The 22,316-nt window shown below is 47.1% G+C and overlaps 2 protein-coding genes across 2 annotated transcripts; both read left to right on the top strand.

The window, feature by feature from the left end:
* Window positions 1-3,460: 3,460 nt before the first annotated feature.
* Window positions 3,461-10,007, top strand: LOC306948470 (carboxypeptidase A2-like; the record flags this gene model as incomplete). Its single annotated transcript, XM_079538108.1, has 11 exons — window positions 3,461-3,525; window positions 5,520-5,601; window positions 6,276-6,410; window positions 6,579-6,677; window positions 7,417-7,518; window positions 7,666-7,767; window positions 7,962-8,072; window positions 8,412-8,502; window positions 8,862-9,061; window positions 9,555-9,639; window positions 9,820-10,007. The coding sequence occupies 11 exons, from the start codon at window positions 3,461-3,463 to the stop codon at window positions 10,005-10,007; spliced, it is 1,260 nt and encodes a 419-aa protein (XP_079394234.1).
* A 1,836-nt stretch (window positions 10,008-11,843) lies between these two features.
* On the top strand, window positions 11,844-20,617 carry LOC306945143 (uncharacterized protein; the record flags this gene model as incomplete). The annotated part of the gene is made up of 22 exons (XM_079533848.1): window positions 11,844-11,908; window positions 12,486-12,567; window positions 13,251-13,385; window positions 13,540-13,638; window positions 13,787-13,888; window positions 14,077-14,178; window positions 14,677-14,787; window positions 14,907-14,997; window positions 15,111-15,310; window positions 15,695-15,779; window positions 15,871-16,031; window positions 17,083-17,141; window positions 17,298-17,379; window positions 17,857-17,991; window positions 18,073-18,174; window positions 18,554-18,655; window positions 18,740-18,841; window positions 18,953-19,057; window positions 19,282-19,372; window positions 19,817-20,016; window positions 20,240-20,324; window positions 20,430-20,617. 22 exons carry the CDS (start codon window positions 11,844-11,846, stop codon window positions 20,615-20,617), a joined length of 2,484 nt encoding a protein of 827 aa, XP_079389974.1.
* Window positions 20,618-22,316: the final 1,699 nt, after the last annotated feature.

Here is a 22,316-nt window from a genome sequence, read left to right as displayed (position 1 = left end):
ATCCTTACTCATTCTTTTTCTGGGGCATTGCTAAGGTGCCTTGTGGATTAGGAACGAAGAAGTAATCCATTACTTACAGAAATAATAGTTCTCCCAGCAGTAATCCACAATGAATTGCATTATAGACAATTGCACTGGATTAATTTAGACCAGACAGGGCAGAGTTACAGATGGAGTCTCTTTGCTGTGTTGCTGTTGCAGGTTGACAAACATTTCTATGTATCGTAGCATGTGTTTCCCCCCTGGATATGAAGGAAGCAGTGTTGATACACTGTTCTAAAGTAACAAATGTTATTTTCCTGAAACAGATCTTCCGGAAAGCTCGAGATAAAAGGTTATGTTCTGACAAAAGGGAGAACACTTCCAAAGGTAAAGATGAGTTTTGTAAATTTGTGCATAGGATTCACCAAAGTTTGACACAAAATGCCCCAGGACCCCTTGAGAGAGCAGGAGGTGATGTATGGGGAGAGGGCAGAGGGGAAATGAGGGGCACCAGGAGAGCAGCACTGCTCGTCCTCCCGTCCCACTCCCTCTCCTCCACTTTCCTACAAATTGCCGAACACTTGTTTTTAGCCACAGGATGGGAGATAAGTGGGGCCACAGGTCGTAGACTCCATCTCAGATGTGCTCTGAGAGCACAGTGAGAACAGATGCTTCCTCTTCCTACCCAGCCTTTACCCTTCCCTCATGACAGGAGACACTGCCATGCTGTATCTTGGTTGCATTTTTCAGACACGGGCAATGACAGAAGGTCCAAACTTTACCAAAACGAGTGACTCCCTCTAAGCTTGATGGCTTAACTCTTCATTTAACCCTTCACTTGTTAACGTGCCACCGCAGGATTCGTGATTCACTGCGTGGGACAGCATTTTGGGACTGCGCAGAGCATCCCACTCTGCCCACACAAATGTGTCAGGGCCTCACATGGGGCAGCCTCCCACACATCCTCCGCCCATTGGGAGCTGCATTTAAGCTGAGGGCATTCATTTGGTCGTTTGAGCTGTTGTGGATTCTGAGAGTTCTCGTAGCTCTAGACGTCCTGCCCTTGGACCTGCATTGCAACTGTGGACTTATCTGGGGATCTGGACTGGCTGTCGTTGGTTGGTGTCACCAGACTTGTTTTGCTCCTCGTGTTTGGGTCCTGTGGGGCCGTGCTGCTTGCGGTGAGCTTTCTACCTTACCTGCCTTTGCTGTCACCTTTGGCTTCTGGCTCTCTGTAGTGGTACACCCCTTCTCCTGCTGCTCCATCATTTGCTCTGGTGTTCTGAACCCTGAGTGGAGCACTATGAGGTTGACTTTCAGCCCGCATAGGGCTTTTCCCGTACGATTTTCCCTGGGGTTCAGCCCTGCAGGACCTCATGGCTACACAGGGAGGTCACAGCCTTCTGTAATCACCACAGAAGATTGGGAGTGGGTGCAAAGACTTGGACTTAAATACAGTGGGTGGAGGCATTAAATGGGGCTGGTCAGGGTACTTGTTGGTATGCTCTGGGCCCTGACATAATATGTCAGAATCTCTTGGCAGCCTTTAGCTCCATGCAGGATATAGCGTGACTAATGAAGCAAGCTGTAATTTCACCCTAATTTAAGCTTCTCCATCCTGTTTCGAAAGAGTGAATCCACAGGAGGTGCCGTGGACGCACTGTCAGTTCTCTACAGAATTTTGAAGGCTGCAGTTTGAATTTGTGTTTCACCAGAATTACTGCAGTGCTAAAAGCAGGAAATCCTCCTGGTGGATCGTGTCTTTAAGGAGAAACTCACCTTACCTGATTTACTTTGAGGGGAGAGGAGATCTGCTCATTTCCCATGGACACCGGAGACCTGTGGACTCACAGGAGCCCATTTTTAGCTCCTTGCAGAGTGTGTGGTCTCCATAACATGCCCCCAAGATACAGCCATTGCAGGGTGACTAACTCCTTTTTGCCAAAACAGGAATAATCCCTGCCTGAGGCTCCCTTGGAAGAGACTGGGATGAGCTGTGCACGCACATGATGGGTAGAAGCAGCAGGGCAGGAGTGGAAATTGGGGGAGGTGGTGATAAACTGTAGAATCACTTGAGTTGGAAGGGACCCTTCAAGGTCATCTGGCCCAACTCCCCTGCAAGGAACAGGAACACCTACAGCTTGATCAGGTTGCTCAGAGCCCCATCCTACCCGACCTTGAATGTCTCCAAGGATGGGGCATCCACCACCTCTCTGGGCAATCTGTTTAGAGCAGCGTGGGTGAGGTCTCTTTAATAAGAACTTCCTTTGAGGATCTATTCAGAGATTTATTTTCCTCAGTCCTTCACCAAGATTTTCAGGGTGGAAGGCATGGCTCCAGGGAAGGGCAATCTGAGGCTGACTGCAGAGTAGCTGAACTGTCTCTGTTCTCTCCCGTATTAGTTCCCAGTAGCCCTATCTACGCATTTTACAGCACTTTCAATGCCTGGCTCTTCCTTAGTAGTGTTTATAATGGGATAAAGAAAAAGTGCATCCAACAGCCCTGCATCTCTACCTGTCACTCTGGGACAACCACAGCGATGCTTTCCTGTGATCAAAGGCAAGAGAAGCAGTTCTCAAAGCTCAGCCAGGAGAGAACCTCCAGTGTTGACAATGGCAACTCATACAGCTGGGCACCAGTGTGGAAGGCCAACGAGATGCAGTCCATCCCCCATGAAGCGAGCCATAAACAGCGTCCAGCACAAAGGCAAAGGGAGACAAAGAGCTTTTGGATCAGGGAACAGCCCTGTGGGCATTGCAAGGCTGAGAGGCTCCAGCAGTGGCTGCACCAGCACTTTATTGAGACTTCTGAGAATTCTTCATTGGATAAGGACGTCTGGCAAGGTTATCCAAGGAGGAGAGTAGCTGCAGAGCTGAGTTCCTGAGTTCCTGTTCACCCATGGCTTCGTTTCTGCTCATACTGTGCATTGTCTTCATGTGAAACTTGCTGCATCCTTAATTTGCATGAAGAACTGAATCCATATGAAATCACCACATCTGAAGATTGGAGATGCTAGTTTCAATAAAAAATATATATAATAGAATATATAACTTGTGAGCTGGAGCTCATCCTTCAAAATAACTGGTCAGTTCAAGCATTTTTGATAGGGTGAGATCTTTCTGCTGTGGTAGGCTAGTGGGGTAGGAGAAAAACCCATGGCCAAGAATCTACAGGTAGGATTCCTTGCTCCCAGAAACAGTTGGGATAACATTAAATTTCATTCTACTTTCCTCTTCCTGGAAAAACGTTTACTAGAATTCTTTGTGAGCAAAGCATTGAAAATAATTCTTTACTGGTTTGAACCCGAGTGGAAAAAAATTTCTGGAGCAGAAATTGGCCTTCTGTCTATTGGTTACCTTGAAATGCTGATACCTGTGAGAATTTAATCACATGGAATTCATGTGTTTTGAAGAAGGGATTCCTAACAAATCCTGTATAAATTCCCCTTTGCTAGACTGAATTGCCCTTCGCATCAACCATGAAGCTGATTTTGATCTTCAGTGCCCTCTTTGGGGCTGCCTTGTGCCTGGAAACTTTTGTTGGGTGAGTCATGCTTTTGTGCAAGACCTTTCACTGCAAGACTCTATTTTCCACTTGTTTTTCTTCCTTATCTTTACAAAATCAGCTTGGGGAACATTCTTCGCTTTTTATGACCAACTTGTTCCACAGCTTTGGCTCTCCCTTGTTTGAAGGAATCCCTTTAGTTTCATCTGACTCGTTTGAGGAGAAGAGTTTAGTTGCAGAGTTGAGCTCCAAAATTCACATTCAAGCAAGGCTCTGTTGCAGCTTTGATGCAGGCTAAGGAAAGATCTCAACCAAGACCTGAAGTTGAACCTCACTGCAGCACTTGAGAGAGTTCAGATCTGATCCAGCACAGACCAGAGCCAGAATATCACAGCCTGCCTTTAGGTCTGAAGGGTCAATAGTTTCCCATTGTTTCTGAAGGTTCCTATTTCTCTTTAAACACATAATATACCCTTCAGAGCCTTTCTGAATAACTTGAATCTTTATTTCCAACCATTCTGAAGGTTCTTCTGTATGTTGCATTGCAAAATTATTCCTGATCTGTTTCCTCACTGCCTCATGGACCCCATAGGAAATAATAAAAGGAAATAATAGAAAACCTAAGAGTAATAGATGTAGTGAGTGAACACCGGATTCTACTGAGTAGATCTCTACATTGAAATGTAAGGATTAAGAGAAAGAAAAATGATACACATTATTTACTAAAATTCAAGTAATATTGTTAATATCAAGGCCAGGAGAACCTATTAATCTGATTCCTGGCACAATGCAGACTGGGTTCTTGTGAATTCATTCCTCAGTCACATCCAGAAGTATGGTTAGTGAACCTCATCTCTTCTTCAGGGAAGAATCTAATTCAACATAAATCATGGAGAATCCAATAGTAAGTTAAAGTGGTAAAGTGCCTTCTTTGTAAAAGAATTTTACACCTCAGTTAAGCAGGTCAAGGAAACTGGAGTTAAAGAGTTTTTCTTCTCAGCAGCTGAAGTCACACTAGCAAACAAATACACACATAATGGAGCTCCTATGTTAAGTTTCTCCTTTACCTTTTCCTACAATGTGATTTCCAATTCTGCAGTTACTCATGTTGATTTGCACTGAGTTATCTCCATTTTCCAGCACTGCTTGCACTGAGCCAGGTTGGGATATGGGGCCTCATGGATGTTGCCTATCTCCAACAGTAGCCTAGGGAAGAGGATGCAAACAAACCCATCCCCATATGCCACCAGCAAAGGCAGCATCAGCACTGCTCACTTTCCCTAAAACCACCTGGATCACTGTGTATCATTTTCATGTTCTCAAAACCACTTAGGGACATCGTGATGGCTGCGTTGTGCTGTAGTCAAAATCAATGTCTGAGATTACCCCTGTAAGCAGCAGAGCAAGGAGCTTCCAGGAGGGGATTAACTCCACCTGGATTTACAAGCCACTCTCTCATGGTAACGCAGGGGAATTTGTCAATAGCCTGACTAGACTGAGGAAAAGTGAAACAAGCCCCACATTTAGTGTTCTCTCTGCTTTGTTTGCTCTGCAAACATTCGATGGTTCACAATTATTTTTTTCCTAGCAAGTTCTTGACAAAGAAGAACGAATAGAGAGAGCATGAATCCTTGTAGCCAATTAACAACTCATCCACACGATGTATTGTTTGTGATGAGATCTTGAGCATTCCCTTTATCTTGTTACTAATCCACTGCCCATATACCAGGCTGGTTCTGCAGGTTGTAGATTGAACTCCTGGGCAGCACTGTCAACTAAATTAAAGAAGTCAATGTGGGCACCCTAGTGGGGGTGGTCGGGGTGTGTTGTGTTGGTGGTTGGGCTGGATGATCGTTGTGGTCTTTTTTCAAACTGTATGTGTCTATGATTCTATAACTACTCAACAAATTTGTAATCTCAAGAGTAAGTTCAACCAGACCCCTTCTCAATCATAGGGTCATAGATTGGCTTGGATTGGAAGGGACCTCAAAGGTGATTTAGTTACAACCAAGGCAGTTTCTAATTTATTGCAGGCACCAGGTTCTCCGTATCAAGACAAGAAATGGGGAACAACTGAAGAAGCTACAGTTTTTGGAAACATTGGATCATCTTGAGGTATTTCACTGTCACAGTGGCATTATTTAACACCTCAGTCTGAAGTAGGGTTTAGCCTGGTAGGACTTTGCATTAGATCTGGAAGCTTTGCACCATGACATGGGGAGATACTGTCACAACATGTGTTTTTTAATCTGCTAGTTCCACTGTCAGCCTTGCAGTCAGGAGTGCATCCAAATTTTCTCCCTATTGGGTTTACAGTTGTATTTGAACTGTTCTTGATCTTAGGATCAAAACCCCATTGTGAAAATGGGGATGCTAATACTTTTTTACTTGTCACCCAGAGCAGTGGAAAGAATTTGTTAATCAATCTGCGTTATATTGAAACAGGAAGTATGTTATTAAGTTCTCAGTTATTACTGCTCTTATTGCCATTGGTGAGAATTTTTCTTATCACTTTCTTTAAAAAAATATATTGATTTGAATATTTTAGAAACTAGACTTTAGAACAGCCCAACCAAAGGAGAAATAAAAGCAATGCTTTTCATATTCTTGAAACTACTGCTCCTAAAAGGAAGAGTAGTAAAATGATCTCCATAGAAGGTGAACACTTCCTTCTGCAGGATGGGGAGCAACACTGCAGGAGTTCTTCAACTCTGTTTCTAAACCTTTAGGAAAACTATTGCAAAGCACACTGTCCCCCAAACCAAATCCATTTTCCCTTCTCTTTTCAGCTTGATTTCTGGTTAAATCCCTCCACCCCTGCCCTCCCTGTGGATGTACGAATCCCTGCTCACAGCCTCCAGGCAGTCAAAGTCTTCCTGGAGTCCCATGGGATTGAATACTCAGTCCTGATTGAAGACCTGCAGGTAGGTAATGCTGTGTGATCAGCTTTTAAATCCTGGGGAACCAAATATGACTCGCAGTCTGGCCTCTTTCAATGAGTGTGCAGTGCCACCGTTTCATTATTTGACAAACGTTTGGTCACAAGTTTGGAAGTGAAGCATGCTTTCCAATAATTGAATGGCTTATTTCAGGTTGTTCTCGACAGAGAAAAGCAAGATATAGTTGCCAGTCAACAAATGGAACGCAGCAGCAGCACTTTCAACTATGGAACTTACCATTCTTTAGCTTCTGTGAGTATGTCAGATCCAGATTTTGGGGAAGATTATTCTTTTTTTCTGGCCTTTTTTTTTTTTTTTCATGCTGTCTTCAATCAAACATATTAAGATTGAAAATTCCTTTCTGTCTTCTTCTGGTAGATAGTTTGGTTTTTAAACGTATGAATTTCATGGTCAGTCAGCATGGGAAGCCAACGCTCCCTCACAGAGTGTTGGAGCAGGCAAATGTTGATTGTACTTCTTGCTAAACTTCAACAGAGTTCTGTCAAAGCCCCTCAGGTCTGATCTTCAAATGAAACTGAGAATTAAACGAATGTAAAAAAATACAGGATGCTGGTAACCATCCTGTAGATAGAGGGAAAATATGTTTACTACCAGAAGTTATTAAAGAAGGTTTTGAAAGAAGTTTTTGAACTTATTCCTGTAATAAATGGATCTTGATCCAGGCTGGATGTGGCTCTGGGCAGCCTGGTCTGGTGGTTGGTGACCCTGCACATAGCAGGGGGGTTGAAACTGGACGATCATGGTTGTCTTTTTCAACCCAGGCCATTCTATGATTCAGTGATGGCTAGGCAGTGCTTCTGTCTACATCTGTGATGTTGGGAACAGCACTGACTATGCTGATATAAAGTGTGGTGAGGTTTTGGCAAGACCATGGCAAGGAGATAAAAGTGGATTTCAGCAGGACCTGCAGTTTTCTGGGCAGCGCTGCACATAAACGTGATGTAAAAGGCATCGTGGCTTTTCATTTCAGATTTACCAAGAACTGGACAATCTTGCATCTGAGTATGGCAGCATTGTCAGTAAGATCCAGATTGGGGAATCCTATGAAAATCGGCCGTTGTATGCGCTCAAGGTACGGTACATCCCACATCACAGTGTGCGTATGAATATAGCGGTACTAACATCCATGTGTGGTGTACGTACAGCACAGTTCAGCCTTGTCTGTATGGGATGATTTTACTGGATGAGGGTTTTAAATACTTCCTCTTTTGTTTGACAGTTCAGCGCTGGAAGAGGAAAGCGCCCTGCGATCTGGCTCGATGCTGGCATCCATTCCCGAGAGTGGGTTACCCAAGCGAGTGCAATGTGGATAGCTAGAAAGGTCACTTTGACAGTGATTGATGCTATTCTGTCTCAAGCATGCCTCTACTTAGAAGTTCACTGCGCCTGCATGTGTTCAGCCTGCTTTGTGGACTCTCTTTTCCCTGCTCTGAAAGCCAGTCTTGCCTCTGTACAATGTTAGAGGGTAAGAAATTTGCTGATAATCACCATGTGATTATCGTTGTGTCTGCATAGATTGCCTCTGACTATGGGAATGATCCATCCATCACTTCTCTGCTGAACAACCTGGACATTTTCCTGCTGCCAGTCGCTAACCCTGATGGATACGAATTCACCCACACCACAGTGAGTAAAGCACATTGCGTGTCTGAGCTGACTGAGAAAGCTGTCATGCCCTTCCAAGCCAATAAAAGTGAGGGAAATAAGCTCTGAAAGTCCATTTCCTGATGTTTTAAGGTGGAGTTACAAAAGAAGCCAAAGACAGTTGTCTAATCCATCTTTCTCCTTCATTGTAAGTTCACCAACCCTTTGATTCTATGACTCCTTGGCTGTCAGCCCATCAGAAATATTCTCAGGCTTGTGTCTAGCATCCCTTCCTGCTGAAGGCAAACTATTTCTAGACAGCAGGGTTAATGCAAGGACTGAGGCCTGTGCCTTTACAGCCAAAGCGTGCCCTTGTTTCAGAATCGCATGTGGCGGAAGACCCGCTCCAAGAACTCAGGCAGTCTGTGTGTTGGAGTGGATCCAAACAGGAACTGGGACGCAGGTTTTGGAGGTAAGGATAAAGTTTCTGGATTCTAGCTGAAAGAAGAAAATTCCCTTTTGTGCCCCTGGATCCTCTTATACTGGACCAGCAATCTCCTTAATGTAAGGGACTCTGGAAGAAAATTATCAGATAGAGTGGTAGCTGTTTTATAAAGATAATTTCATGTTGATTAATTGCTAATGAGCAAAGGATGAAGGAAGTAATCTGTATCTTCCAGAACTGGTGTCCCTTGGGTATTCTGCTCTAGTATTTATCAGCACTTAAAGCTTTTGGATCATAGGAAAGCTCATCTTAGTGTTGATCCACCTTGAACTTCCATGAGCACCAATTCTTGAAGATTTATCTTTGCTCCCACTTTGTACCAACAGGTCCTGGAGCCAGTAGTAACCCCTGTTCTGACTCTTACCATGGACCCAGTGCCAACTCAGAGGTGGAAGTTAAATCAGTTGTGGATTTTATTACGAGTCACGGAAACATCCAGGCCTTCCTCACCCTCCACAGCTATTCTCAGCTCCTGATGTATCCCTATGGTTATAAATGCACTCCACCAGCAGACAACGCCGAGCTGGTGAGACACAATGACTTGGGTTTAACTTCTTCTGTTCTGTCCAGCTGGCTTTCCACACTGAAGTTATCAGGATGAAAACAGGGGTCGTCCATAACAGTAACCATCCATGAGAGCAAGCAAAGACCTGGGGAAATGCAATGCCTTTAAAAGAAAAGCCATGGTCTTACGCAAGCACACGACCTCCCTCTCCATTCTTGGCCTTTGCTTATCCAGTAATCCTTCTTTCTGCTTGAAAGACAGCATCTCAGCTGTAATGTCTGTGATAGAGTATGAACCACTGTCCTAATTGAAGTGGACAGGACTGTCAGTAGGATGAGTAATTAAGAAATTGATTGATTTGGTGTGACTGTATTTTTTTTTTTTTTTTTTTTTGTGGGAGTGAGAACAGGCTGTAAACCAGCTTGGAGATTTTCCTGAGTACAATTCAGGCTGGTGAAATCTCAACATTTAATGTGGCTACACTCTGACTCATCCTTTATCCTTCCCTCTGCAGAACACCATAGCGAAAGCTGCTGCCAATTCCATCCAGTCCCTGTATGGCACCACCTACACAGTGGGGAGCATTTGCACTACTATCTGTGAGTAATTTTGCTCTTCTGATCCCCTCTTGGGAGCAGAGCTCCTCCTGGAGAGTGACTTTGGAGCTGAGTTCTCCCATGGAAACCTCATACTTGCTCCTCGCAGGCATAAGAAGTATGAAAGCAGAACTCTGATCAATCCTCTGTTCATCCTCTGGTTTTTCTCCCTTTCTCTTTCAGACCAAGCCAGCGGAGGCAGCATTGACTGGAGCTATGATTATGGCATCAAATACTCATTTGCCTTCGAGCTGAGAGACACGGGTCGCTATGGATTCCTCCTTCCAGCTGCCCAAATAATCCCCACTGCTGAGGAGACCTGGCTGGGTCTGAAAACAATCATGGAATATGTACGAGACAACCCATACTAAAAGCAGGGATGGGAACCAGCTGTCAAGATCAGCAAGCTCAGAAATCCTCTTCCTTTGGTGTGCTGTAATCATACAGCAGCTGTCTGAATAAAAAACCTGCGTGCGTTCTGAGTGTTTCATAGAATCATAGGATCACAGAAACATTAATGTTGGAAAAGACCTCTAAGATCATCTAATTCAACCATCCTGCCAACAGGGACCTGTTGAGGGACCTGCCAACAGTATTGCCCAATAAACCATATCCCTAAGTACTGTATCTACACGTTTCTTGGACACTATCCCTGTCATGTTGGTTTCTGTGCCTTTCTGTGGGTCTGGTAGACTCCTACAAGGTGTCACAGATTTTAGGACTCAGCCAAAAGATGAGCTTGGAAAGGAGAAGACTGCATCAAAGCATTCTGCCCTATGGTCTCTTGGGTGCCCTCTGCAGCTCCATCTTCATTAATAAATGCCAAATGTGTTTGCACCAAGCAACAATTGCCCTTAGCAGCATTTTGTACCTTTATCAAACCTAACAGGTTTATCTCTTGTCCTCTAATCCCCCAGCAGCTGGTGAGTTACTCATTGCTCTGCGTGCTTGGCAGGAGAGCAAACACTCCTGATACGAGTGAGTGAAATGTTAGTTCAGACTCATTGGCAAGGCATTAAAAGTGATGGTACTGCTGCTATTGGGTTAAACACAGCTGTGTTGGGTACAGAGCAGCCTGTATCCTCCTGGCACTCATTTTTCAACCTGTCCCAAAACCCTGTCCTCCAACTGGTGATAAAACGCTGCTGGGAAAAGCCTGCTGGTGTGGAGGACCAGGGCTGCAGAGCTCCTGGATCCCATTGAGCTGCAGGGACTCTTGCTGAAGTTGCAGACCCATGAAGCTTCAATCCAAACATCCATGTCTTGAGGTTACCTGGCCCTTCTGAAGGCATATGGCTGGAAGATTACATCCTCTTCTGGGGTCTGCAGTACCAACAGGACCCAGAGCAAGTCTGGTGGAGGCCACCAGGAAGGACAGGAGGACGTCTCTTGGTGGGACACTGAGATGGGTTGATGTGGCCTGGAGATGAGATGGACCCAATAGCAGCCCTCCCATCCTTATGAGGATACTATTGTGAAAACAGGACCAGGAACACTAAGAGAGACAATGGGATCATCTGAAACGAGAGATTCAGGCTGGACACATGAAAATCTTCCACCAGGATGCCAACCCAGCAACAGAACAGACTGTGGGGTTTCCATCGTTGGAAGACTCCAAAACCCAACGTGGAAGGACCTGGGCTTCCCCCAGGGCCGAGTCCTCAACAGGCTGTGAGGGCTCGGAAGGCTCCAAAATCTGACATGGAAGGACTTGGGCTGCCCTCAGAGCTGAGTCACTGGAGAGGTGGGATACAGCCCTCCAGATATGCCATCTCATCACAGCTACACCATGATCCACCTCAACCAAGACCTCAATCCTGGCACCTCAGCTGGGACCAGCTCACAATCATCATCACAAACACAAATAGGGTATCCTAGCTAGGAACCTTGTGATTTGGTGTTCTGAAGCCATAAAAGACCCCCAGCTGTGGCACCAACCCCTGTCCCACCCACGGGAGCACGTCCTCACCGTCCGTCTGTGGCAGCACTGGACTTGGAGGAAGATGTTATCAGATCCTTCCCCGACTTGGCTGCTCTTTTATTGACTTCTCCAAATAAAACAAACATTTGGGCTCCCGGAAGCCTTTGCTGGCTTATCTGCTTGTGGCTAGTGGCCCTGTGGGGACAACAGAGCTGGCCTTGGTGAGGGACTATATAGGTGCCCATATATGCATTTAGGACCAAAGGCTTACCAGCACCTGGTCAACATGAAGGTCCTCCTGGTCTTCACTGCCCTCCTGGTGGGCACCTTCAGCGAGCAGCTTTTTGTGGGGTGAGTCTTGCTGAAAGCAGCAGTTGGGATAGGGATGGGACAGGGATATGAATGGGAATGGGTTTGGGGACGGGGATGGATCCTGCTCACCTCATGCATGAAGAAAAAATCCGTTTGGGTGTTTCTTTCACTGGTGGTGGGACCTCCAAGCATTCCCCAGGGAACTGAGACACATTTGGAGTCATGTTTGAGATCCTCCAGAGAGCTGTGCTTCAACAGAGCAGGAGCACATCACCTTTGGCTCCATGATAAAAGCAAAAAGCTCTGCTAATGGGTTTTATTTCGTAATGCTAATCTCTGAAAATCCCTCCCCAAATATAAGTCACTGTTATCAAAGCGTCTGCTCTGTTGTTTCACAGAAACACCCTTCCCTTCTGCCAATGCCAAACCTGCCTTATTTCCTACAATTTTAGATGTTCTTGTGATCAAAGGAAGGCATGAGACCACCTTGAGCTCCCTAGTGCTTATTTTTTTTTCCCATGCATGTTCTGAAAATGCAATTTCTAAGCCAATAAGGACCACTCATACCATCCCCTTCCTGTCCCCTGCGCCCACTGATGTCTCTACCACCCATTAGGGACCAAGTCCTCCGTGCTGTGGCCAGCGATGAGGAGCAGATTGCCCTGCTCAGGGCACTGGGTGAGCAGGTGGACCTGCAGGTGAGACCACCATAATATCAATTTTTACTAATTTTTATTTTTTTACTTGAATGAAGAAGCTGGGTTGCTGTGGGGGAGTGAATCCTGGCAAGAAATTATGGCAATGGGAGTAACAGAGAGATAAATCAGTGATAGGGAAGAGACTCCCTGCCACAAATCTGATTTCAGGTTTATCTTTACCAAAAGATTAAAACTGGCACACAGTGACTCCATCGTCTCATTGCAGCTGCTCAGTTCACAAATCCTCTTTATTCAAAGATGTGTCCATGAGTGATTTGGGCTGAAGTATGTCTATAGAAAAGATCCATTGAGTAAGGTAAAGAGCCTCCCAAGCCTCCTGGTCCCCAGGTTTGTCTAGACATCTTTTTGATCTTTGAAGACAGTAGGAATGGAGAACGTTTCATATGCTTCAACGCAGTAGAAATTGAGAACTTTGTAGAACTTTCAAGGCAATAGGAGTGGAGAACATCTTAGATCCTTGAAGACAGTAGGAACAGAGAACTTCCTGGATCTTTCAAAGCAGTAAGAATGAAGAACTTCCTAGATCCTTGAAAGCAGAAATTGAGAACATCAGATGCTTCAGGACATTTGAAATGGAGGCTTTCTTAGGTCCTTTACAGCAGTTGAAATGGAGACCTTGGATCCTCCAAGGCAGTAGAAATGTCTGTTCTTGTCCCCACCAGATTGACTTCTGGCGCGACCCCACCAAACCTGGGCGCCCGGCTGACCTGCGGGTGCCCTTCTCCAGGCTGCAAGCGGTCAAAGTCTTCCTGGAATCCCATGGCATTTCCTACAGCATCATGATCGAGGATGTGCAGGTAGGGTGGTGGAAATGAGGGGAAGAGAAGGCAATAGTGGACAATGCTTTGCAAAACCTACACATGGGGTGGAGATGGTGGGTTTTGGAGGCAAGACGCAGACTGCATTGGGGCTGGGTAGGATATTTCTACCTGAAAACTTTCTCTCTCACAGCACTTACTGGATGAGGAAAAGAGAACCATGATGCTGTCCAGGCGGATGGAGAGAAGTACCAACAAGTTCAGTTTTGCATCCTATCACACTGTAGAGGAGGTACTTTGTTCTGCATAGTTTTGCGTTTGTGGAACCCAAAGTATGGCTGTGTCCAGGCAAACTCTGCATGTTGTGTCTGGTGCCAGATATCCTAAAACCCAAAGGTAAGCTAGGATGAGCTACACATCCCAGCACCTCCTCCTTTCAGATCTATGACTGGATGGACACCCTTGTGGCAGATTACCCCAACCTCGTTAGCAAGATCCAGATTGGTGAAAGCTACGAGAAGAGACCCCTCTATGTGCTGAAGGTGAGTACAGGGCCAACCTCTTTTCATCCCAACCAGGTGCAGGAGCACTATGGAGTCTCCTCCTTGGAGTTCTCCAAAGCCACCTGGATGTGGGGTTGGGCACAGATCAGATGGAACAGCGGTGCCTCCAACCCCAATCCTTCTGCCATTCTGGGAGCCACAGGGCTGACATTCCATTCTCTGCACAGTTCAGCACTGGGGGATCGAATCGGCCAGCAGTCTGGTTGGACACTGGCATCCACTCACGTGAATGGGTCACCCAAGCTACTGGCGTGTGGACAGCCAACAAGGTAACCCCATAACATGGACATCGCCATCCAAGTGGGGTGGGGAGTGTCTGTGGGTGAATGAGGCATCACCCAAATCTCACTGGCATGAAATAGCCCACCATCACTGCATCCATCCATGGCAATAAGCTTGGACATCAGCTGGGGCTGTATTGGGCTCCCAATCCCAATTTCTTAAATAAAATCCAAACAATGGCACCAACCTCATCCTAAACGCATGTATAGGCCGTAGAAGGGAGAGAGAAGGGAAAAAGGGATGAACAGGTTTTCAAAGTCAGGGTGATATTCTTGGGGTTGTAGCTTGCAGTCGGGTTGGGATTGTAAGCAGTGGGGACTGTCCACGAAGGTTTGGGTGAAGGGCAAAAGTTGCAAACCCAAGCCATCTCCATGGATGCTGTGGTTGAACCCAATTGGGAAAAAAAAAAATCCTACAGCCTCTCCAGTTCTACAGTCCTTTGTTCCTGGGACAGTGAGACAGCTCCCACTCCTCTCCCAATACAGCTTGCTGAAGATTATGGCCAGGACCCCACTGTCACCTCCCTTCTGGACACCATCGACATCTTCTTTGAGATTGTTACCAACCCCGATGGCTACGCCTTCACCCATAGCACTGTGAGTGCGGGGACTGTGGGGTTACGTATCCCAGTGGTTGGTTCCAGCCATTATGTCCAGCAGTACTTTTTTGGGTAGCATATGTGGAGTTGACTCCATGCACCTGTGATCTCACATAGAACCGTATGTGGAGAAAAACGAGGTCTGTCAACGCTGACTCCTCATGCATCGGTGTGGACCCCAACCGAAACTGGGACGCAGGCTTTGGAGGTGAGGTATCACTCACATCAAAGGCTTGAACCTTCCTGCTGCTGGGGAGAAACCCGGGCTACAAACCCTTCCAGTGCACCTCATTGCATGTTTTCTCCTCCATCATGCCCCAGATTCTGGTTCCAGCAGCAACCCCTGCTCTGAAACCTACCACGGTCCCTATGCCCACTCTGAGAGCGAGGTGAAATCTATTGTGGACTTCATCCAAAGCCACGGGAATGTGAAAGGACTCATCTCCATTCACAGCTACTCCCAGATGTTGATGTTCCCCTATGGCTACAAGAATACACCTGCACCCGATCATGACGAACTGGTGAGATGGCCCCAAAAAATGGCTATGGGGCTGCAACCACCAGCTTTGGGGGGAAATGGTTGGAATAGATGATCCTAGTGGTCTTATCAATCTTGATGATTCTACGATCCTATGAAAAGTCAGGTCAGACTACGCTGGGACCCCAATGTTCCTCCTGTTAGATGCAACCATGCGTGTTGAATCCACCATCTTCCAGGTCTTTTGAGGAGAGTAGTTGCGAGATGTGCCTCTTTCTGACAAAAATTAAGGGTGTTTTGGAGAAAAGCAAAAGTAGATGGGTAGGAATAGATGATGGGTTCTGAGTCCTGGTGTCCTGAGGTCTCTACTGCCTTGGGGAGATGTTGAATCTGCTGGATCTCACTGTTCTGGGCATCTCCTTTGCAGAACGCGTTGGCTGAAAAGGCAGTGAACGACCTGGCAGCGGTGTACGGGACAGAATACACCTATGGCAGCATTGCAGACACCATCTGTAAGCATCCCTACCCCAAAACATCTTGACCAACCCTACAGCATGGCCAGCGCTCAGTGCTGGGGTCACGTCTTCCTTCCTCTCCCTACAGATCTGGCAGCCGGCACCACCGTCGACTGGGCTTATGAGAATGGGGTGAAATATTCCTATACCTTTGAGCTGAGGGATACGGGGCGCTATGGTTTCCTCTTGCCCAGCAGTCAGATCATCCCCACCGCCACCGAGACATGGCCGGCACTGCTGGACATCTTGGTCCACATCCAGCAGAACCCATACTGAGCCCACTGGTGTAAATGGGGAGGTGAACCCCATTGGTCCTACCCTACCATACAACTCAATAAAAAAAAAAAAAAAAATCCCATAAATTCTATGTGGTTTAAGCCTAGATCTTTGGTTTTTCATGGTAGGTTTCAAAAACCCATAGAATATCCCATATGGAAAGGACCCATAAGGATCACTGAGTCCAGTGAATCACAGAATGTCCCGAGTTGGAAATGTTCCATAAGGATTATAGAGTCCTGGCTCCATATAGAACCACCTGAAAACCAGACCATATGGTTGAGAAATGGTGGGGAAAAAAAAAAGAAAAAGAGTTAGGAATCTGTTTTTAGGAATTTATGAATATTATTCTCCCATTTTTGTTTTGGTCTTACACATTCCCATCCCTGTTCTCTGCCTGTCCCCAAAGGACATTGGAGAGCGTGGATGGCCAATCCCAAATTTATTGCTTTTGGGGCAGCTCCAGTGTCCCTTCCCTTTTCTTTGGGTAGGCAGAGGGGCACCTTTGGGGACAAAAGGGACAATCTTTGTGTGCCAAGGGCTTCTAAGAATTGGCTGTATTATTTTTCCCAGCTGAGACAACCTGCACCTATGCTAAACTTTCATCCAATTCCCACCCCCCAAACAAACAGTGCGGTTTGGATCATGAGAAAACCAACACCTTGCACCTTGCTCAGCCCAACATTACCCTTTTTCTCCTCCTCTGTGGGTGGTGGGATTTGGGATCCAGCACCTGCTGTTACCTTCCCATGTCCTGCCCGCTTGAGTCACCGACGGCTCCATCCGGTTTCCAGCTCCCAGAACAGGTTTCACTCAACCTTGACCACACCGTCTGGAGCCTTCCCATGGTCCTGGGAATTTGGGCAGGTGGAGGGGGCCGGGCTGGTGATCACTAGGATTTAAGAAGTCCCGAGGTGCTGTGAGGACCTGGGACATATTCACTCGGCTGGAAATGAGGGCACTCCTGCTGCTGGCTGCCCTGGGGGCAGTGGCTGCTGCCACCCCTGAGAATTTTGTCGGGTAGGTGGGTCTGGACAGTGGAGGTGGCTGGGATGGGGATATTGACTGGAATGGTGACAATGGGTTGGTTGGGGACATTGGCTGGGATGGGGGCGCTGACTGGGATGGGGGACAGCAGCTGGTTCAGCCCCTATTTGAGAAGGACAGCAGTGTGTGGGATGGATGGCTTGATGGCTGTGATGGCTGTGCTGAACCCCACAACACCCTCTGACCCCACAGGCACCAGGTGCTACGCATTGTCCCCAGCAGCGATGCCGAGTTGCAGAAGGTGCAGGAGCTGCAGGAGCTGGAGCACCTGCAGGTATGGGATGGGAGAGAGGGGGAGCCTTTAGGGACCTCTTCCAAGTCTTCTACTTTGCACCCCTGAGCTACGGTGCAGAGCAGGGATGTCCCATTGCTGGGGTCGGGGAAGGACCGTGTCCCATGGTGGGGAAAGGACTGATGATGTCTCATATGGGGAGATCCACTGTGAGATAAGGGGTATGATGTCCCATAGTGGGATAAAGGGAGGATGATTGTCCTTAGTGGACTTGAGAGGAGATGATGTCCCATAGTAGGGTATGAGGAATGATGTCTCGTAGAGGAGCGGCTGGTGGGACGATTTCCTATTGCTGGAGAGGATGATGTCCCATGGTGGGGTAGGAAGATGATGTCCCATAGTGTAGTAGAGGTGGAGAAGATAACCCATAGTGGACTACGAAGAGAAAACCAGAAGGGGGAGGTGGAGGCACAGTCTAAGGCAGAATCTGACCCTCATCCCATTTTCTCCCCAATCCAGCTAGATTTCTGGCTTTCACCCCGTGGCCTTGGGAACCCGATTGACATCCGCGTGCCCTTCCCCAGCCTGCAGCCCGTCAAAGCCCACCTGGAGGCCAACGGTGTCCCCTACTCCATCATGATTGAGGACGTGCAGGTCGGTGGTGCTGGTGCGAGTGGTGGGTGGGAGTCACGGGCTGGTGAGGGATGAGGTTTCATCTTGCCCCACATCCCACAGGCGCTGGTGGACCTTGAACAGATGCAGATGCTTCGTCGCCGCCGTTTCGTGCCATTCTCCACCAGTACCTTCGATTACACCAGCTATCACACCCTGGACGAGGTAATATTCTGCATGGGGGAAGCTCAAGATTTGGGGCATTTTGGGGGGAAAAAAACCCCACATTTTGGAATTGCTTTTGCAAAGGGGGTTGTTCTAAATTAAGGAATTAACGAGCCATTCATAGAGTCATAGATTCATTAAGGTTAGAAAAGACATTTAAGATCATCCAGTCCAACCATCAATCAATCAGCACCATGCCCACTAATCCATGTCCTTAAATAAAATCATAGAACAGTTAAAATTGGGAAAGACCTCTCAGATCACCAAGTCCAACCATCCACCTACCACCAATAGTGCCCACTAAACTATGTCCCCAAGAACCACGACTACTAATTCATCTACACATTCATGATCCCCTACGTCCCTCTCCCAAAACCAGATCTATGCCTTCATGGACCTACTGGTGGCTGAAAACCCAAACCTGGTCAGCAAGCTGGAGATTGGCCAGACAACAGAGAACCGCCCCATCTATGTGTTGAAGGTATGGGATTTGGGGCCTTTGAAGCAATCAGGTTCATGAGTTGGTCCTCCTGTGGTCCCAATTGCCCCATTTTTGCAATTCCAGTTCAGTAAAGGTGGCACGAATCGCCCGGCCATTTGGATTGACACTGGCATCCACTCCCGTGAATGGGTGACACAAGCAAGCGGCGTTTGGTTTGCCAAGAAGGTATGGGCAGATCTTACATCTCCAAAGCCTACAAGGTCCTGTAGACATCTTGAGCACGGTGTGATCACCCCAATGGTGCTCCAGCCAGCCCGAAATCACCATCCTCTCTAGATTGTCGAAGAGCAAGATGAAGGTCTGGCCAACATCCTGGACCAGATGGACATCTTCCTGGAGATTGTCACCAACCCTGACGGCTTTGTCTTTACCCACACCTCGGTACGGTGCTGGCATTCGTCTCATCTCTGTTTGTTGGAGCTGGGGAGTTGGATGTGGGCACTGCACAGTCCCCGAGAGCTCAAAGCCTCTCTATCCACATGTCTGTCAGTTAAAAAGGGGACATCCATGACCCATCCGTGTCCCCCGAAATGCTTTTGCTTCTCTGCTTGAGGCTGGAGGTGCTCCAGCCCTGGATTCTGGTTGAGTTGGTTCTGCCCTTCTAGAATCGTATGTGGCGCAAGACCAGGTCCAAGCATTCTGGATCTCTCTGCGTTGGCGTTGACCCCAACCGCAACTGGGACGCAGGATTTGGAGGTCAGAACTCTCCCTTTCACCTGACAGATTGTGTTCTGCCCTCCAGGTGAAGGCTCTGATGATGTTTCTGGCTCAGAGAGATCCACTGGTGACCCCAGGAAAGGGATGGGCTTTGGGTTCAAGGCATGGATTTGCATTCCATCAGGTCTTTTGTGTCATCAGAAAAGAGATGGGCTTTGTGGTCGAGGCATGAATTTGGGTTCCATCAGGTCTTTTGTGTCCTCAAGGAAGGGATGGACTTTTGGGCTATGACTAAGCTAATGGGTTTTGGTTCCATCAGGTCTTTGATGTCCCCTAGTGACCAATACGGTAGAGACCACCATTGGAAACCATCACACAATGTTTACGTGGAGCCCCAGAAGCATTCCTCCTTGACCTCTTGCAACTCTCTGAGCCACCTAGATGCCAACAAATGCCATATTTTCACCATTCTCTTCTCCCTAGGCTCTGGGGCCAGCGGCAACTCCTGCTCAGAGACGTACCGTGGGCCCTATGCCAACTCGGAGCCAGAGGTGAAGGCCATCGTGGACTTTGTGAAGGACCATGGGAACATAAAAGCTTTCATCTCCATCCACAGCTACTCCCAGCTTCTGCTCTACCCCTATGGCTACACCACCACTGCCGTGCCTGACAAGGAAGAACTGGTAGGGCCTATTTAGGGGACACTGTGAAATGCCCACACTGCACCCCATGCAAGCAGGAAAGAAGACCCCCCCCCATAGGGACTCCTTGAGGCCAACGCTACTGAGTGTTGCCTACTGTTTTTTGACTGTAGGATGAGTGTAAAAGCCTTTTTTTTTTTTTTCCTCTCCATTCTACCATAGACTTTCCCTTACCCCAAATCACATTTGTGTGTCTTCCCCCCAGCACCAGGTCGCAAAGGAAGCTGTGGAAGCTCTGTCCTCTCTGTACGGCACGAATTACAAGTACGGCAGCATCATCACCACCATCTGTAAGTAATGGAGGTTGTTCTCCTCCCAGTGAAACCAAAATCACTCCTCCTCATGTCCTACCACGAGTCGCAGAGCGAGCAAAGTTCTGCTCTTTCCTCACCAAGATCAAGCAAGCGGAGGAACCATCGACTGGACCTACAATCAAGGCATTAAGTACTCCTTCACCTTCGAGCTCCGGGACACGGGACGCTACGGGTTCCTGCTGCCTGCCAGCCAGATTGTCCCCACTGCCCAGGAGACGTGGAAAGCTCTGGAGGTCATCATGGCACATGCACGGAATCACCTCTACTGAGCAGGATCTGGAGCTGAGTGGTGGTCGAGTTGACTGGGGAGAAGAATGCAATAAATAAGTGAGAAAAAAAGTTAAAAAAGGATGGTTTGGGTGGTGTTTCCCTCCTTCCAAACACAACAAAGTGATCCAGTTGATAGCCAACATAGTGTGCGTTGACCTATTGAAACTTCCAGACTCTGAGTTTATTCTTTCTTTCCAAACAATACCAAGTCAAAAGTTCAAAAAAAAAAACCAACAACAGAAAAAGCAACCACTAAAACCCAACCATCCACAGAAACTCATCAAGGTGATCAGAGAGTGCATTTGTTGCCCTCGATTTGAAGGATCTTAAACAGCACAAACAGTTTTCTCCCCCTGTTTTGGAAGGCTTTCATGCAGATCAAAGCAGGTTTTCAGCTGCTTCTCGAACCACTGGACAACAAAATCAGGATTTGATTTAAGGCAGCACACACAACCCTCATTCTCATCATTTTCAGCTGGATGCATCTGTAACACCATCACCTCCTCGTGCTCGTCAGGGTGAAATAATTCCTCTACCCCCACACTGCTGGACCAGGAGGAACATAAATAATCTCCTGGTGCTCTCATGTTCACACTCAGCTTCACTTATTGCCCTAGAAATGGTACTAACCAGCCAACTAAACCAGGCAAGCCACCATCTGAAGCCAGCTGGAGATGGCAGCTGGTTCAATACTTTTATTTCACAGGGACATGGAAGTGGAGGTACCATACAGAACAGAAAGAGGCAGACAGCTCAGGACATGGAGATTGAAATACACATGGGAGGCAGCCCCATCAAATCCCAGTGCTCATTTCCATGTCCTACCCAAGGTGGATATCCCACTTTCCATCTTCATGCCGATGGACAGAAATAAGACACAGCCCTGCTGTACTTTTTATTTGTGTGTCAATACCTGACCAGGCCTTGCACTGCACACTTCAGTACATCCTTACACGCTCCCTCTGGAGGTGCAGGCCAGAAGGTGATCAGGATGAGCTTTCCAGTTGCTGGCTGCAGAAACATCACTGCAGTGAGCATTTCTGATGTAAGACTTGGGGCTAAGTTTGGTGCTCCTCCTCCCGTATTTGATACTACGAGTGGCTGAACAGAGCAGTCCAGAGGCACAAAAGCTGCTCATTATACCTCTTCCTTTCTTTCACAGGGATACAACGTAGGTAAAGCTGGTTGTGATTTCCACACCCTGCCTCTGCTTCGTCACTGACTGAATTTCAGAGTCGCTCAGATACTCCAGCCAGCATTGGCACAGTGTGAGCACTGATGAGATGAAAGCTTTCATGAAATCTCCACATCCTGTTCAGTTACCAGATTCACTTTTAGTGTTATTTTCAGGACTCTGATGAAAGAAGAAGATATCCCCCCCTTCAGCCACCCTCATCTCAAACAAACCCACTCCAAAACACGTTGGGAAGGATATACATAGGAATAAACTTCAATCCCCCTGACTCACCTCCAGAAAAACAGAGCCATCTCATAAATCATCCATAATTAAAGACAGCTATTACGCCTCTGCGCCACGCCGGTCGTTATTTCCCAAAACATCTTTATTACAAACACTTAATAAATAAACACAAGAGAGTGACGGAATCCTCTCCACCATTTTGGCAATTTGCTCAATATCCATCCCTGCCACAAAACACCACGGTTCCTGCTCACAATTTTCTGACCCGTTTCCTTTCA

The sequence above is a fragment of the Tetrao urogallus genome, assembly GCF_951394365.1.
Source record: "Tetrao urogallus genome assembly, chromosome: 1".
Classification (NCBI taxonomy): Eukaryota; Metazoa; Chordata; class Aves; order Galliformes; family Phasianidae; genus Tetrao; species Tetrao urogallus.
This window is presented reverse-complemented; position numbering and strand designations above follow the sequence as displayed.